General features: G+C 42.5%; 2 protein-coding genes across 2 annotated transcripts in view; both read right to left on the bottom strand.

Moving 5' to 3' along the window:
- The window catches only part of LOC104912767 (E3 ubiquitin-protein ligase NEDD4), a 7,375-nt gene extending 6,684 nt beyond the window's left edge, over window positions 1-691 (bottom strand). Inside the window, 2 exon segments of the mRNA XM_031555210.1 lie at window positions 36-328; window positions 625-691. Of these exon segments, the coding sequence (XP_031411070.1) occupies window positions 36-328; window positions 625-691 (360 nt within the window).
- A 13,141-nt stretch (window positions 692-13,832) lies between these two features.
- LOC104912766 (E3 ubiquitin-protein ligase NEDD4-like) lies at window positions 13,833-18,798 on the bottom strand. The gene is made up of 3 exons (XM_010717257.2): window positions 18,670-18,798; window positions 15,700-15,772; window positions 13,833-15,624 (listed from the first exon to the last, which is right to left on the bottom strand). Exons 1-3 carry the CDS (start codon window positions 18,755-18,757, stop codon window positions 15,522-15,524), a joined length of 264 nt encoding a protein of 87 aa, XP_010715559.1. The 5' UTR covers window positions 18,758-18,798; the 3' UTR covers window positions 13,833-15,521.
- Window positions 18,799-19,178: the final 380 nt, after the last annotated feature.

Here is a 19,178-nt window from a genome sequence, read left to right as displayed (position 1 = left end):
CGGGCCGTGCCGTGCGGCGATCCACCCAAACCCACCCCACCCGGAGCCCTCTGAAGCCGGGCCGTCGTCATTTGCAAGTGTGCCGGGCACGCGTGCGGCTCCGTGCCCGGCGGGCGGCGACGCCTGCGGTGCCTGGTGCAGGTGCGGTGCCGCCCGGTTCGGCAGAGCGGGCGCACGACCCGGGAGCCCCAGCCCGGGCTGATAGCAGGCACCCGACTGCTGTCATCAAACCAAACGCTGCTGGTATCGTTTAAGCTCTCGGCTTCACCCGTGATCTTACCCACGCTGGCAGCTGATTTGGAAATGGGGACTCTAAGCTCTTTTTTGTCTGTTCAGAGTTATCGTTTCTAAAGTTACCCCGTATGGAAGGCATCTTCTTACTCAGCAGATTTGCCCCCTGTTTGCATTCATTGTGAGAGCTGCTGACGGCAGGGACGAGCAGTTTGTACTGCTGTTTGTACTGCTTTGTGTTCCTGCCAGCGCTGCAAAGCTCCCGGGAGCCGGCAGCCAAACCCTATCCTGCTGCTGCATCATCACCGGGCCACGGCCTCAGCTCCTGACTCTGCTAAAAAGCCCCCAATGGAACGGCAGGGCTGTACAATCACGGTGCAAGCCGTAGCTCACCTCCATCCCCTTTCTTACTCGTCAGAAATACCTGAGCATATGGGTTCAGCTTCTCTGATCTCGGCATGAGTATTCAGGAAAGGTAATTAGGAAAGACGGGTTTTGCATGCAAATCACAGCTACCCAAGAGGTGTCGGGCAGTTTCACACTCACTTCGCACAGCAGAATGGCACATCCATCATTTTGGTGTCCAAATAGGAGTAGATACAGCATCAGGACCCACTTGGTCCTTTTGAAACTTCCTCAGTGTTTTACTTTATCCAGTCACAAAAAGGTATGAACTAGAAAAAAAAATCATTTATTAGAGCTCAAAAACAACTTAAATTGTTTATAAACAAAGTTCAGCGTTGCCTGTAGCGAGCTCACCTGTCTGCAGCCCATTCCATTACTTGTACTTTCTCCTACTCAACTTGAATTCAAGATTTGCTGGAAAACAAACACATTGGTGGGGAAGTTTGAGGTCTGCAGGTCCACAGTTGCCCTCCCAGCATCTGCAGGGCACCCCATGACTCACTCTGCTGCTGCACCGCTGTTGTGCTCAGCACTGCACTGGGTTCAGGGAGAGCAAATAACACTGGAGTAAATAGGTAAAAAAGGGTTTCAATTATAGTCGCAGCAACAAAAACATTCAATTTATTTTTATCTGCAATTTCCTCTTCTGACACTGTCTTAAATTAGGTATCTTTGAACTATGTGGGATTCACCTCACGATTTGGGGTGTTTCCTCAGAAGTTGATGAGTACTATGCACAGCACGATGGCCCAGGAATGCACTGCACCTCACAGGACAGTTGGAGTGAGGAACTGTGCAAAACTACTGGGGTGTCAAATGGAACAGTTCCAAATAAAGTTAATAAAACATGAAAATGGAATTTAATACTTCTGCAATTCTTCTCACTTGATTCAAAATAAATAAGAACAATTCCATAGCTGAGGCATTTTACTGCATAAAAGAAAACAAATAGATACAGTCAATGTTTTTGAGACAGTCTGATGAAGGCCCGGGAGTACCACACATTTGTGCTGTGGTACAAAAGTGCAGTCATTTTCAGTGCGTAACTACCAAATATTTATCAGCGGGCTTCATTTTCCGTATGGATTTCCCATTAGGGCAGATGTAATCTGAGACGCGGTTCGGATCTGTTCCGAGGTGATGTATTGCTTCCAGCCATCACCCCTGCGTGTCCTTCCGAGCAGCAGAGCAGTGCCCCCAGCCAGGGGGTCAGGGCCCCGTGGAAGACTTTTAGGCCGGGCCCGGGGGCACCGCTCGCAGCAGGGCTGAGTGGGACCCCCCAGCAGACACCGACCCGAAGTGAATACGCAGAAATGGAGTGCCACTGGTGCTTAGCATCGTAGTTTGAGGCAAAAGAATCACTGCAGTGCATTAGTCCCAGCTCAGAGCACAGTCCCATTCTGCTGGGGAGGGATACCTCTCCCCAGCCCCCAGCTCTTGTCAGGGTAGACTCTGGTCACAGTAGGTAACGGGGCAACTATGCTTTCTGGAAGGGAGCGGAGGGAGAGCCCTGTCCCCACTCAGCCCTGTCCCCACTCGTGGGTGGTTCGCGTTCACTGCGCTGTCTGTGCTCGCTGCTGTGTCCTGCTGCTGCGCTGACACTGCTTTGCTGTCTCCCCGGACTGTGCTGTGCCAGCAGGAGGTTCTGGCTCATGAGATCAAATGCAGCATTTGTTTGAAGTGGATCAGCAAAGAATAGTGCGTCCCTTCAGAGCACTCGTTGTGTCTGTGTCTGCGCAGCTGCAAGCAACACCAAATATTTCCATTTTCGTATTTCTCTTGAGCAAACCAGATAAATTCCATACTAGAATAAAGCAGTGCTGTAACCAGATCAGCACAAACTCTCCCTCCCTCATTTGTCAGATGTTTTTATCTTAACACATTTTCCAGTAATAAATTGCCTTAGAGATGGTGCAGACTTGAGATAACATATCTAAATTCATATTTCACCACTGGCTGAGCCACAGTTTAAAGGCACTGCCAGCCATACTTTGTCAAATCCACCACGTTAGTAAGTATGGAGCCAATAAACATAATTACCTCCTCTGCTAACAGCCTCGCAGAATTGTTATCTTGAGAAAGGCATAATGACAGTCCACAGGGTATAAGATAATGCCAGCCAACACAAACAAATCCATGCCTACTTTGCTCCAGAGCAGCAGTTTTTCTCCTCTCATCAATGCAGAATTTTTCACTTGTCTTGATTTTTATTTTTGGCAAATGTGAGAAATTTATGAAAAACCTTCCTAATTCTGTGGTTCTTTCCAGGTCCATATATGCTCTCCCTCTGATTTTTGTGTCTGTAAGTGAGATGCACACATCTCTCAAAGCAATAATACCTTGTAGTAATTCAGCAGTGACCTCCTCAATGCCTTCAGACCTCGGTAGTAAGAGTTCTCTTTAAAGGTTGCTCTCAACAGCTGGAATAACAGCATGCAGCTTATGGATTACCTGACTTACCTTACGCTGCACTTCACCCTCAGCCTCAGCCCTGATGAGCACAGTTTATACATTTCCTGAAAATAAAGGTTTTAAAAATCAGACTGACACGAACTGATCCAGCTCAAGTCTTTGTTCCAGTGTTCTGTGCATGTGGCTGCTGAATGGGGTGAAAATGCAAAGTCCAGATTTTTTTTTATGTTAAGAGCCAGCAAAGAGAGACAGGGACTTTCTGACAGTTAATGAGGTCTCATGACCATGATGCTTATAGGCTTTGTCTGAAGTGCTGCCAGCATCTCTAGAATGAAAGCAAACAGGCAGAACTCTTCACTGAGATGGCATATAGCAGCCTCAGAGAAAGGAAAGAAACTGAAAATTCACCTGGAAATGGGTTTTTCCTTGGTGAACTCCCTGTTTTCAAGACCTCAGGAGCCACAAGGCACGGATCCAGGATAAGGGTGAGAATATTGTTTCCTTCCAGGTTGGAGCAAGTTTTTTTTTTTTTGTGGTTTTAATTCATTTACATTGCTTGCAGTTTGAACCAGATAGAAGCTCACTATTACTGTCGTCAGTTTTGCACTGAGCAGTTCAGCTCAGCTTTCATTTCAGTTCAGAAACCTGAGAAGAAGGAATAGCAGAGTGTTGGCTGTATCATACTGGTGCTCTGGTAAAAGCCATCAAAGCAGCACTGTTTGGCCTGGACACAACACCCAAGCTGCAGCCCAAATCTCATTTTAAACTAACATACAAACACCCAAACCATCAAAACTGCTGGCCCCACTGATTCCAGCCTGCATATTCAACCCTTCCCCACTGCCACATCCTGGCTTGCCCCATGGCTATAGCCAGAGGCACCCAGGACAGAGGATGGCACAGCCACCTTGGTACCGCTGCCACTATATGGGAACCGCAGACATCTCTCAGAGCAGCCTGAGAGCAGTGGTAATTGCCAGAGCCTTTTTAACTGCAGGAGAATTACAGCAATTTGCACTGTCTCAGCTCTGCTTGCAGCTGGTCAAGCCCTGAAATCCAGCTGATGGCAGCCGCATCTGCAGTGCTGCTGGTGCAGCGTCACTCCCTTCTGCTTACAGAAACTCCTTTCTTCTTTACAGTTCTTGCTCTGAATGTTTTTGATCTGGTGTCACTAGAGGCAAGCTCGGCCACTTGCTTGTTGCTCATGCCAAACTTCTGATCCTATTACAACTGTATTCACAGATTTACAATATGTTAAGCCAGCTCCATTAAGACTCACCATACAAATGTTTGCTTTTGGCACATTTGGTCACTTAGTGGTTTTTTGCTTCATTCCAAACCCACGTACAGTTACCATCTCAGCTGCCTTCTCAAAGGAGATTCACTCCTTCCTGGAGCAGATGGGCAAACACACCTTGGGCTGAGCCCTTGGGATGCTAATGAACTTTCTCTCCAGGGAGCCTTCCTGTACAGGAAAAGCACACCTCATCGACAAAGGGATTTTAACACAGATCTCGTATGGTTTTAAACCAACAAACACCAAAGTGGAAGAAATCCATTTATTTGATACACTAGTCTTTTTTTTTTTTCTTCCTTCCAGTCACCTTCTCCAATACTGATCTGCTGGCCCAAATCAAGGGGTCTGCCTTAGCCATGTTGCTTCATGGTTCCCTGGAGGCTGCTCTAGTCATACCAGAGCAAAGATGGTCTCTGCCATGAGTTTAGGGAGGAGAAGATGACCTCTTCTTGATGCTTTTAACACACAACACGGCCACAGCTGCACAGAAAGGGTACAAACCTGAGAGCATACCTGATCCCAGGTGCACTCTTCTTCTTACACACAGTGCAGAACTCTGACTGTGGGATTCAGGTGTACAGCAGCCCTATGCTCCCTCTTCCAAGGCTCTTGTGCCAGAGCCAATGCCACCCTGCCTGCATTGAGTTCCTCCAGACACCCAACCTATCAGAGAATTGTTTCTTTTTTCCCTGGTAGGACTTGTTTCCCCCTGGTTTTATTCCCTCTTATAGCATAAAATGAACACAGAGTCAGGAAAGATCACACCACGCTGCTGACGGTACAGCAATAGCACAGGGCAGCAGCTATACAGTCGGTGCACTGAAATACACGGAATAACTTCAATAATGGTTTACGAACATTGCAGGGAAGAACAAGAACAGCCAGCAGGTGGAGAGTTGCCCCATATGCTGCATTAGTAATGCATACATTTTTAATTGGCTCAGAACAGTCCCTTCGCTCAACAATTTCTCCAACAAATATAAAGTCAAAATCCTGAAAATACCGAGTACTGTATGATGATGACGTCATCTTCTATAAATCAAGATGTTAATACACAGGGTCAACAACATAAGTTTCAGATTGAGAATAAATGGGCAGAAAGAGAATATCTCCTAGGTTACCACTTTCTGTGTTTGAATCTACAAAGGAATCTCTCAAACCTTTGAGACAGAGGCAGCTTTTTGTCAGCGCCTTTTTCGCTTAGCATGACAACCCACTGTTCTGCAGCTATTTGTTTAGCAACAAGCATGAAATATGGTCTCTTTTCATCCCCGTATAAGTTACCTTCACTCTGCTGTTACAACAGGAAACACGCAAATCATTTGTCTTTTTTCCCTCTCTATGTTTGCAATCAGGAAACAATTACTGGAAATAAAATAAACAAAAAACAAAGCAAGTCAGAGGCCAACTATCAATCACTGTATGTACCTCACTCCAGGTACCTACTCATTTATGCTGTGAAAGGCTGCGGCTCTTTTCTTTGTCTTTGCATTCTCAGCTGTCTTTCCTCTTATCTACAATTTATTCCGAGGAACTACTAAAAAGGATTGGAGGAGGCTTCCTGCTGCTCCTGTCCCACTCCATCTCCCGCAGACATAAGGGATTGCTGGTCAAGGAGAGGCCACTTGGCCCGCACAGCCTGTGCCCCGCCGGTTTATCTCCCCACTGCCAGCACAGCTCCCTCAGTGCACTGCCCTGTCACGGGAGAGTGATCGTCTCTCAGGAGTGTGAAGATAAACAGATTGGGAGCCTTCAAGGCATGTTCCCAGAACCTCCTCCCCCTCATGAGCAAGCAGTCTCATCCTGCGAGTGCCCCTGTGCGTAACGTGGCTCTGGGGATGGAGACCGAGATGTTTGAAGGGCCACATGGAGCTGTGACTTGCAGCAGAATGGCTGCATCAAGAATTCAGGCTGGACCACTAAAGGCAACACCTGGGTGCAAGGAGGGAGCGAGGGGGGCAGGGCTGAAGGGAACCAAAAGCTGGGCAGCACAGGGGGTTGTAATTTTGATGCTGAAATTACCACTTCCATCAGCTGCAGCCACGGGCATTTTACCTCAGCTGGGCTGCTGGAATCACTTGGGAGCACATAGGGCTTCCCATTGTTTGGGAAGAGCTTTCTGCACAGCACTGCAGGGGAGCCAAGGGCAGCAGGCAGGGGCTGAGGCACAGGGCCCAATCGGCTGGGCTCTGTCTGGCCCTGCTGGTGGGTGTTGAAGGGCAGGAGGATGGGCACACAGGGAGACTCTCCCACAGGAACAGCCACCAGCATCAGCCCCTGGGTTGGTGCAGTGCTGCACTTGCAATGTACTGTGTCTGCACTGGTGGAGGCACAAGGGCTGCTGTGGCCAAGTAACAAATCAGGTGGTGCATCTGTCCTGATGGGAGGGGAAAAACTAAACGTATTTTTCACTGCAGTCAAGTCCCTGGTTCAGTTCAGCATGTGGTCCAGAGAGCTGTACTTGCCTAGTTACAGACACCAAGAGAACATCCAGCAATTAAGGCTGCCGGTAGTAGAATCTGGTTTCAGCTATTCTGCTATCCAGTATACCCTGGGATTATGTTTGCTAGAGTCTAAATAAAATCCCGCTGTCATTTATGTTCAGATACCTCTGAAAGGTCAAAGTAGCCAAATGTAGATCCATGGCAGAACTTGCTGCATTGGGCAAATAACACACGTACAACATACAGAATCACAGACACACAGAATTGTAGGGGTTGGAAGGGATCTCTGGAGATCTCTTGTCCAAACCTCCAACTAAAGCAGGTTCCCTACATAGGTTGCATAGGAAAGCATCCACATGGCTTCTGAGTATCTCCATAGGAGATTCCACAACTTCTCTGGGCAGCCTGTTCCAGTGCTCTGTCACCCTCACAGGAAATAAGTTTTCCTTCATGTTCATACGGAGCTTCCTGTGTTCCATTTTGTGGCTGTTGCCCCTTGTTCTGTTGCTTGGCACTGTTGAAATAAGCCTAGCCTCATCCACTTGACTCCTGCCCACTAGATTTTTATAAGCACTGATAAGATCCCCTCTCCGTTTTCTGTTCTCCAGGCTAAACAGTTCCAGGACTCTCAGTCTTTCCTCATAAGGGAGATGCTCCAGGCCCCCTCATCATCCTCGTAGCCCTCCACTGCATTCTCTACAGCAGTTACCTGTCTACACACCATATGCACAACAAAAAGTTGATCCTAAGTAACTAGGAAAAAAGCTGTGTGATGAGGAGTTTCCATCTGAGTGAGTGAAACTGGCCTAATGTGCTCAGCAGAGGACCAGGCCATGCAAGAGCCTGACTAGAAACCCCAGCCAGCACTGCAGTGACATCTCATTCAGCAGAAGCTGTTGCAGCATCTGAAGCACAATTCCGTAGCATAGAAAGAGATAAGAAAATCCTCAACAGACAGAGCAGTCCAAATCCTCCCCTCGAGGAGAGTACAGAAATTCCTACCAGCTTCAGGAGAGGCAGAGGTGCACAAATGCCCTTTGCAAGGTGCCCCAAACGAGCTGCAGCACCCCCAGGGCAGGATGACCCAAGGCACATGCTGTAGCTCTTCCATCTCATCCCATTCTTTTTACAGCTGCAGCCCCACATCGACCAATTGAGCTGTTCAATTGTTGCATTACATAGAATGTCATCAGGATTAATTTCTTCCTACAGGGAGAGATCAGCTGAGCCAGCCTGTTTATACCTGAGGAGTTAATGACATAACTAGACTTCAAAAAAAAAAAAAAGGATTACATGACTGAAATGTTTGCTTTCCTAATTCCAGTGAAAATTTTCAAATTTCTTCTCTTTTTATTCCATTAGAACAAGTTGTAGACACTTAAATTAAGTGAAAAATAAAATAAATAAGTGATTTTGGAAGTTCTTACAGTCTTGATGGACTTTGAATTCTCAGTGCATAGGGCAGTACAAGTGAATTATTTTGAAGAAGAGAATTTTTAGCTCCACGTTAACAGAGCTCAACTATTACTTTGCTTTAGGTGAAGCAGCACCTCCAATTTTCTAATAGCTGACTTTTAATTACACTAACAAAAGAGCAGCTGCAACATTCCTATTAAGCACGTTTAATTATTTTTACCAATCTGTGAAATAATTAATCAGCAAGGGATATATATATGACTGCTTACCACTGTTCACACAAGAGGTTGCTCATAATTACTGGTCTGAAATTCAACATATGAATGAACAGTTTCCTGATGGGTTCTCTTTGGTCCAATTCTGTAAGTTGACATAGAAAGTAAGGCACTCATTTAAAACTTTGCATTGCAGCAAGCAATAGGACAGAAAGAACTAATTAGGAATGAAACTATTAAGGATGGACAACTAATTGTTGGGCAGCAATTCATAAAATGGGACAAGTCATAAATCTGTCAAACACTTCCCCTCACTAGATTTATTACATATCATAACCAGAAAATAATGTGCTATTATTATTCAACATAAAGAAATTACATTTACAGAAAGTGCAGTTTTGGGCAGAGTCATTTCCAGCTCCACATAATAACCACCCAGAAACTCAATTACCTGAGCAAGTGAAGAAAGCCAGTTTTCAGGACAAAGGGATGGCATGGCATGGCAAGGGTAACCTCCATTAAAGTGGCATAGTTCGTCATATCTGACAACCCACTGAAGAAAGTTATCACTAGTTAAGGGCCTGACCCTGCATTCCTTAAGCAGACAAAAATCCCTTTGAAGTCAGTGAAGCGCCCTGCTCAGATAACTATATCAGGATTTGGTAATTAATGAAAAATTTCAATTTCTTAAGTAGATTATAAAAGCCTTTCTCCGAAGAAAAAAAAAAAAAGAAAAAAAAAGAAATGAAAAACCAACCAACAATAAAACCACCTATTACATGTTATTCATGGCATCTCTTAAGCACATTGGGTTTGTTCCCAGCAGCTGCTGGAGCACGGGAGCTGTTTCTTTCTAACTAGGAATTACCAAAAGTCAGAACCACATTGTTTGCTAATTTGCATTGATCTGCCGTTAAGTGTTCTTCTCTAGCCGATGTCTAGCTGAAGGTTTTGACAGCTTTGCATTCAAAAGGTCAGTAACCATTCCTCAGGGCAATTTGATTTAAACCTTTAGCATTTCACATGCTCCCAACAGCAGCGTGTAGCAGGACATGTGTGTTCGCAGCCTCCAAAAGGTCGTACTTCACAGCCCTCAAAAGAAAATCCAAGTCAGAAATATTTCAACTTGTAGAAAATAAAAGCTATCAGACAATTATGAACACATTTTTCATTAGATTTAACTTCCACTCAAAAGGGCTTAAGAAACACAAATTGCAATGCATGTTTTCAGTCTGCGGGATATTTCAGCTGGAAGTTCTACACTGTCACATGCAGGAAGGCTGCCTTATCTGTCTTTCCTCAAGAGGCGTGCTCACTTAATGTTTGCTCAGGTTTTTCAAGCCATTCCTCCCTCCTTCCCCCCCCCCCCCCCGAAATCCCAAGCCTCTCTCTGGGATGAAAACCTGAAACCGGCAACGCAGAATTTGTTTGAAGTCTCATTAAGCAAGAAACCTCAAATTAAGGACAGCTCAGCGAAACAAAACATTTTTCTACAGAGTCACGTGGATGTAAAACAAGTATTACATACAAGTTCTCCCTCATTATCCCCTTTGCGAGCTGTTTGTATTCTGATTAGTGTACTAATGATACATGTTTCACATAGAAAAAGCAGTTAAGTCTCTTCTTCAAAGAAAAATGACTCAGTGTAAGAGTACCAAAGCTAGGCTTGCTTCTCACATGCTGATTTTGTGAGCCACGAAGAGCAGTGCAGCAGCTAGTTAAATGCTTAATCTTCCTTTGCAACAACAAAGACGGTAGGTGTTGTTTGCCTTTGGAGCGTACAGACGTTTTTGTTGCTGGCGGTGGTCTTACTGCAGATAATACGGGAGCTGCTCTCGGTTCACATCATAAGAACGGAGTGCTGGTTCCTTTAAACAAACGGTTCATTAAAAAGGAGAGATATGAAAATAAACTGCCCCTCCCAACAGAATCGCATACAAAGAAAATCATTCGATAATGATTTATGAAGAATCCAAGCGCCACAACAAAGTAATTAACAAGAAACAGAAAGGAAAACACAAATAAACAGACATTCTGAGCAATGACAGACAAAAGAGGTGAGTCTTCTGTTTTAACAATCTAAGCTACTTTTGACCACTCAAGGAATGAGGAAAATGAAAACAGTACTTAAAAGAGACATCTTCAGTTCTAAATATTTCATATGTGTTTTAGTATGTTCTCATTGTAATGATGTAATTTCCACTCTGGGGACTTGATTGGCTAAGTAACGTCTAAGTCACACTGAAAAAAAGAACAAAAGGAAAAAGGAAATTGTGCCAATCCAGGTCATGTTTCATTTTGAAAGTATGCCAGAGAGTCTGTGGATTTCAATGGGAAATGCACTGATTTTTGTGAACACAGTCAATTACTGAAACAGCACCAAAACTAAGGTATGGATTTGCAGAAAAATCAAACACCAAGGCAGTAGGTAGTTTGCAAAGTATGTTTCTGTATGAAACAATGAGGTTAGAGAGGGAAAAAAAACACGACAGGATAAGGAGGGAAAATTATTAGACTCAACCGTATCTCTAGGAAAAAAGTTTACTATATTACAGGTGTGACTTACTAATAGTATTAAAGAGCCTTTATGTCATGTCTCCGTCAAGCAGCACTAGTGATGCCTCAGTTGCACTTAGAAGAAATTACTGTTTAACCCTCTAATAACCCACAGCTGTGCCTCACAATGAAAGAAGAATGCTAAGGAATCAGCTATACCACTTTATGAAAAAGGAACGATTCAAGACAACTAAACCCAGCATGAAAAAGTTAATTTTGAAGGGAAAAAAAGACACAGGTCCCTCTCCCAATTTTAAGTTGCTATTGGATGTTTCTTATTCATAGCTAAGGTCTCATTTCTGTAACACACCACCACAAAGCATTTTCACGTGACAGTCCTTAGAGGAAACGGGAAATTGTAGAGAAAGACAATTTTAGAGAAGGACCAAAATACTGAAGCTATTGACACAGGCTGACAATCTAAGGAAGCCTCGCTCACGATGCTCTAAGCAGACTTTGCATTAGAACCAGCTCAACCACACTCTACCTGATTTAGACTAGCTAAAGTGAGGTAATGACAGCAAGCAGTCATGTTGCAGGCCGCATGCCCGCGCAGCCTGGAGGCGGCAGGCGCCATCTCGTGACCCCGCGCAGCACCGCTCGGCTTTCTCAGCACCTTCTGCTCTCAGCAGAGTTCCAGGCCCCACAGTAACCCAGCAAATCCTCGGGCTCTTTACATTGCTGAAAACCAAAGCCAAACAGATGAGATAGCAACTGCTGAGGAAGGCACCAGCCAGGGGCCACAGCCTCATCAGTAGAGAGGAGGTTACCTGCAGGCCAGATTCTTGTATTTTTCAGGTTCTATTAACATCAGTTTGAATAAATAATTGCTTGCAGAGGCCATGATCAATGGCAATGAATTCTTATGCTTACTGCTCTCAGTCTTGGAGCAGCAGAGACAATAAACACTAAAAACATCTATTAGTTTTCAATTCAGTGTTTAAAACAAAGTGAAATTATTTCTGTTACGGCCATCGTCTCTGTTTTCTGGTCTAGCCTACACTTGACAGTTGGCATATTGTTCAAATCTATTCCTTTTACTGATCAGTACATTTATCTCATACCTACCTGGGAATCTTTTTCTGATGTACTGTCACCTGGCACTGCGGTGCCAAAGGTAATGAATGAAATTGTTACAGAGGTGAACTGCATCCTTGTGTGTTTATGAAGTGTGATCTGTAGAAATATGAAAGGGGTCAGCAGTTGGCCCAGGGAACCACACTAGTAACAGTGTTTCTAGTGAAATACCTTGCTAAACCATCTCAGTAGGCTCTTTGGAATTAACCCCTTCCTCCCAGTCTGAGTGCATTTCTGGGAACAGGGAAGAGGGAAAACACAAGGAAAAGGTGACATGCAGCAGATCCAGGAGCACCAACCTTGTTGGCCAGTCCAGCACTGGTTCAGTTGTTTCTCATTCCCTTCTGAAATCTCCAAGATCACTCGTGGTGGCTTTCTGGCACTGGTCAGAGAACTTAGTATTCTGTAATAACCACGGTTTGCAATTTTGGAGTTCCTTGAGATGCTTTCAAGACAACTCTACCCACTTCTTTGTGACAAATGGGTAACCTAATCCAACTCCTCAGCAGGATACTTGGTGTCTCTTATGTCCTACATCACAAGGCTCTGTATAAGCCTGCTAACTTCCTTCCAAAGGGCTCCCTGCATCCAAGCAGCTGCAGCCACATGTACCATCCCATCACACCTTCATTGTATTTTGTGTCTGCACATAGGAGTTCTTGTTCCTCCGTCTTTTCCTGGCTGTGAACTGCATTCAGGCACTTGAGGTGAACCCTCTTCAACCTTTGGCAGTTTCCATAAGGGCCACCTCCTGTCAGCATGCCCCAGTATTAGCACCAATGACCTGTGTTCTCACACTCTATGATGGTTTGTTACTGCCATCCTTCAACAAACTAGCTTAAAGCTCTGGCTTTAAACTAGCTCTGAGCCCTTTCCTACTGTACCTTGTCCCTTTCTTTGTCTCCAACAGCATCAAAACAATTCTGAAATTTCATATGTAAGGCTAGTGAAGAAGCATGTCTTCTGCTGCCTGAGGTCACAAGCTTCGTCCACACTAGGAATCTCCATTCAGCAGCTGCCCATCTATGATTCTTAGCTTTCCCTTCTTAAGATCACTCCATGATTTGATCACTTGCCTCCACAAGGTCTCCACAAAAATCCTGGTTATGTTCTGCTGTTCATCTTCCCTGATGCTCCAAGTCTGCTCCCTTGTCCACTAGCTTCTGAACTGGGCAACACAGTGCCATGCCTGTAGCACAGCTTCTGCAGATAAGGCTAACGAGCACTCAGCTCCTCGAAGAGGCACCAGACACTCTCTAGCAGCAGCATTCTTCCTCACAAGCCTCCTGCCATGCATCAGGGTGTTTCCCAGAGCTGGCACTGGAGACCAAGCCCTGTAGCACATCCCCACCACTGCTAGACATTCCATGCTGTCTGGGAGCAGAATTTCAGGGCTCTTTTCTTTCCACTGCTGCACTCACCAACTGATGTCTGTCAGCTGGATGCCTGCGATCAGCAGAGAAGGCTTCTCCCACAGGTTGAACTGAGCCTGACAGTCAGCTGGAGTTTCTGTGGGGCCTTTGCCTCTCTGCTCTGTAGTGTTTCTGGGCTGACAATACAATGAAGGTTTGCAGTTATCCACAATTACTCTTGTATGAAAGCATTCTTTAAAGGCAGCATGTCTGGCAAACAGTATTTCTGCACTTAAACAGTTACATATATATTCAGTAATGAATTATGGTGGAACTGTTGCTCACAGTCTACTTAACAGTACTAAATGCAATGAATTCTTACTATTTCAAGATTACCAACTTGCATTTCAAATAACTGAGTCACAACTTATCAGAATAAACTTTTATTTACTGCTTTCAGGATTCTTATTTTATACTTTAAAGTATGCAACAAATACTGCTACATTCAAATCTATACAGATTTACTGATATATCATTCGTGTTTTACAAAACTGCTTAGAGATTTGGGAAATCTGTATAAATTACCTTTATTTACATGTAGTAACCTCAGCCCTAGCAACCTAGTCAAAGAATAAAACAAACTGGGATTTTAAATATCCCTTAAGACCCATTACAAGTTACAGAATTTACATATCTTCATAGAGAGATGTGCTACAATACCTTCTTGCATATTTCTGAAGACTGACTAAACAGAAACTTGCTAGCCAAAGCTAGATGCTGTCATTTCCTCTGATCATGTTGGTAACAAAAAGTTCAAATTACAGCAAGCTGGGTATATCAATCAATTCTTTTCCTTTTATCATCAAGCTGACTTTTTAACCAGCACTTGCTCAAAAAACAAACAAAAAAGCATTAATATTAATACAAAATAATACCCACATTTACAAAAGAAATCAAACTAATTTATATGACAGGTTGATCTACAATAAATTGCACATTGTTGGTTATGACTTTGGTTATACTGTATTAACAAATTTGGTTTCTAGACTAACAGTGGAGAAAAAATATAAAAATGCAGCTATAGAAATTAGCATAACCTGTAAACATATTAAAGAACCAAATTCTGCCCCTGGTTATATGTGCAAAACTCCCATATGTTTCTGAGAAGCTTGCACACATCAGACTGCTGAACTTGGCCCAGAAAACCCTGTAAACATGTTCTTTATTGTTACGTAGTGCAATACTGCAAGAATGGATAATAAAGGCCTCTAACTACCAGTAACTAATACTCTGTGATACTCATACAAATTTTGCTTTAAGATTAATTTGTTGCAAAAATGCTGAATTGAAAACATTATCCATTGTTGAACTACAAATTTATCAAAAAAAAGTGAACACTCAATAAACCAACAGTATACAAATTCTGACAAAAAAAGATATTATTTCTCATTACTATTCAGAATTATGCTGCTTGTGTCTTTCAAAAAGTCCCGATTTTGTTACATTGTCTTAACAAAAGCAAGTTAGAAACAGAAATAATAAAATAAAAAAACCTGTAAGCAAGTCAACGTTCTGCAAACTGATAGCTGATAACACCAACAGATGTTCTGCAATGTTTTACCTAATATGCTGAATTATAAGGTGCTTTGGGGCAGGTCTGTAGCAAATAGCCTGAAGCAGCACAGATGATATTGCATTACATGAAGTACATATTTTTAACTCACTAACAATTTCAGTCGTTTCTCTCAAAGCAGCAATTCAAATTTACATCCTCTGCAAAGATTTCTTCACAGTTTTACTTCAGTAGTTTACTGCAGGACAGTCTGTCAAATACTGTAAGAAGAAGCAACTGCTTAAAAACATTTTAGCTGTTGACTTACTTGGCACTGGCCCATCCAATGTATATTTTGTAGTAACTATCAAAGTATACAAAACTGTGGAAATGGCAAAATACGTTTTCAAACGTTAGTGAATTTTTAATACGTATTTTACAAGTGATACTATGAAGATTGAATACTCATGTGACTAAGTAAAATGGTAGTCCCTGGAAAATTCAAATCTGTAAACCCTTGAAATGAAGTTGCAGCACTGGACTGTTACAATTTATGTCTGTGGCTTAATCAACCCCATCAAAGCCCTGAGTATTTTCAATCGCTAGAAGAAGTTTATCCCATAAATCTTCAAATGAGTCATACGGGGGCAAATCCAAGCGATTAAAGCTGAAAAACAGATGAAAATTCTTAAGTATTTCATCAATAACTCAAGGATATAGTTTATCTAAATTAAATACTCACCAGGTATGAGCTCTTGGCAATTTTTCAGGGGTACCCCACTGTTCAACTGTAAACAACTGTGGTCCATTTGAACCTGTAGGGAAGAGTATTTCAGTTCTTACCTGAACATATGATTCTTTTCATTATCATTACAAATTATGAAATATATTGCTCTTTTGCCATCCAATTCTGACTTCTGAATGAATCAAATACAGTACATGCAATAATGGTCAACAATTTCAATCTACTTGAAGTATTTCTTGATATATCTTAATTTCAAGAGACTTTTACACCTTAGAGTCAGAAGTCTGAGACCTAAACACATAGGCATAGCAACTGGCATTGAACACTTTGCATGGAAGACAGTTTTATGCTGCATGTGTTTTTTTGTGTGAAAATTTAGACGTATTTATCACAATGTGCCAAGTTACAAAACCTAGCAGAAATTATTCAATGTGTACCTTGACCTAGGCTACGGCAGAGTAGAGCAACTGAAAACTTTTTGAAATACAGCAGCCATATGTGTAACTCCACAGACTCATAAAATGAACACATGCACCTGAGAGAACTGTTGGTTAGCAACTGCAGCTCCAACTACACTTGAGTTTTCAGCAACTCTTTTACAGTATGACATATCTGAAAGTTTTTAAAAATCTAATAAACTCCTCCCAACAACTTAAGCTGTTGAAAGCATCTGTCTGCAAAAAGACAGTATAGTACAGAATCACTATTTTGTCAGAGAACAGGAGATGATCTGTGATGGTGGGTGCCCTCTTACTTCTACAGGGAGACCATCAATACAAATAAGAAGCTCCCAAGATGAAGTGGCTCTCTGCCTCTAAACTGGAAAAGGCGAAATACGTTTCAGATTAAAGATGAGTAGCAGTAATGCTAATATGTTGATCCATGAATACAGCTAAGGTAACGGCTTAAGTTACTCTACACAATACCTATGAAATTATTTTGGTTTTAAAACTCAATATGAAAAAAAGCGAAGGTGAGTAGGACTCCTCTAAAATAGGTTTTTTCGTTTGTTGTTTTTTATTATACAAGTTACACTTGTCAATAAAAATATTTCATCTGTGGTTTTATGGAAGCATGAAAAAAAGTATATGCAGTCACATTAAAAAGAAAGGATAATACTATAATATGTAACAAAATGCATAGCATACCACCAACAAATAAGAACTCAAAGTTGTAGAAGTGGATGTGGAAGAAGATAGCCAAGATACATAAAAAACAAAGCAAGAAAATACACAATAAATGGTACATCCTCAAATTAAAACAAAACTAGTGGAGAAAATCCTCCCAAAACTGCTCACATACACAGGAAGACAGGAAATAACACCCAATGCACAGTAACTACACTGTATATGTACACCGAATGAATTTGACAGATGAGAGCAAACACTGAGCACATAAAATCAGGAAGACTGATACAGCAGTAGCTGTGGGAACACCTCCAGCTCCATGTTTGTTCAGCATGCAAGGCTGGTTAGAGAAGGCAAATAGAAAGAATGCCTGGAAGAAGGATGAAGCAGAGAAGTAGCTCTACAATTGATAATGCTTTCTACCATGTGATACAAAGATAAAACTCCCTTTTCACAACCAGGTGTGAATAAGCCTGTATTTTAGCCACTCAGCTACTGAACTGGAGGCTTACAAGGCAGGGGTAAGGAGAAGACAAGAAATAGAAGAAATCTCATCTGTCTTGTCCCTCTGTTCTCAAACTTCGGTCGATTCACACTGTATTTTCTTAATGAGCAGAAATTCCCGGCGTGGCCACAAGAGGGAGATGTGCCGCTAGGAAGCAGCCCCAAGAACGAAAGCAGCCCGGACGCGGGGCACTACAAGCACCCTTCAAAGACAAGCAGTACGAGTGTGGCTGGGACCATTACTGGGATTTAGCGACTGCTGGCCACAGTAAAGAAGAAACGACTGTAAAAGAAAGAACCAAAGCACTGTGCTCGCTGAATTTTTCATTAAGATTAAACAGTGATACCAAAACTGCGACCTGGCCAGAAGGCTGCCCAAGGATATAAATCCCTGAGCAGAAAGGGGCTAAGAGATTCAACAGTTTCTTTCCATCATTCCTTACAGGATTTTGTTTATTTGTCTAAAAATGCTTCTAGAGGCAATAGAATTCCTATCAAGTTCCATGTACTGCAGTTCCAAAGCAGTGCCCATGGATCAGGTGTGAGAGCAGACACCTGGCTCAGCTCTGCTGCACTCACCATCTTTCTCACTGGTACTCACAACTCCTTCAGTGATGGAATGGAAAAAAAAAATAATGAAAATAAAGAGAGGGGAAAACCAGAACACATAGTGGTTAGCATTTTTCATAGTCCTGTTGTTTTATATACAAATCACTGTATTGTTTACAAAAAAGGAAATTTATTTAAATATACAAGCTAGACTGTTCTGTCACTTGCATTTGCAATTCAGCCTTAATGAAGTAGTCTAGTAGGAAACTCAATAGCTGATGGCAGCTGAAAACAGATTTCTCACAAGCATCCCTACCCTTTGTGGGCTGTCCTATCTGCTTGCCCACAGACTTTCCACAGCAGGCCAACTCATTTTAGCACTGCAGTCTGCTTCCCACTGCCATCTGCTTGCTTCAGTCTCCCTACTGTGGGTTTGCTATTTCTCTCTTGGCTCATGCTTAACTCACATCATTTCAGTGGTCCACTTCAGAGTATATCCTTACAAACAATTCTATCTGTGTAGGTGTGGCTTGGGGGCAGATAAAAGCAGTTACAGAACTCACGAGAATCTGAAGTTAACTACAGATGCCAGCATGTCTTTGTAATAGTACCTTATGTAAAAGAATTTTCTTCAAGCTCACCAACGTGTGAGAGATCTTTGTAGCTCTTCAGAACTCATTTTAAAACAGAATTACTATTTTTTTTAAAGGTATGTTTAAAGTCAAACATCATTAAAATAGCTGTATCATGTTCTCAGTTAATTGTGAACACAATCTTACGTACTCACCATAAAGCTCAGCAAATCCATTCATAGGTACACGTGACGTGCCAGTAACAAATTGTAGTAATCTTATTCTCTTTTCAGAATCCATCATTAAGACTGCCTGTGTATGATAATGATTATAATTAAAGACTTAGCTGAAAGGCTTTTCATTAAGGTTTTAAGCTAGTAGATTTATGCAACATACTTTCCACCCCTACTGTCTTTGAAGTTTCCTGATGTTATCAACTAGCAGCCAAATTCCACTATTTTATTAAATGGAAGATTTTAACCTCTTCAGTGTAACTATGCCACAGAAAGCTATACAATAATATTTAACCCCAAACAGTTTTGGTTTTTTTTTTTAAAGGCAAGTTCTCAGCAATCTGTTACATTCCTACCATGCATCTCATTCAGTTTTCTTATTGTCTTTCTCAGAATTTTCAGTGTACAAATATTTACCTAACTATTGATGAATCAACTACATGCTGACCTAACATAGCTGAAAGGGTGCATCTTTTGAACAGGTTTAAGTA

The sequence above is a fragment of the Meleagris gallopavo genome, chromosome 12 (genome assembly GCF_000146605.3).
Source record: "Meleagris gallopavo isolate NT-WF06-2002-E0010 breed Aviagen turkey brand Nicholas breeding stock chromosome 12, Turkey_5.1, whole genome shotgun sequence".
Taxonomy (NCBI): Eukaryota; Metazoa; Chordata; class Aves; order Galliformes; family Phasianidae; genus Meleagris; species Meleagris gallopavo.
This window is presented reverse-complemented; position numbering and strand designations above follow the sequence as displayed.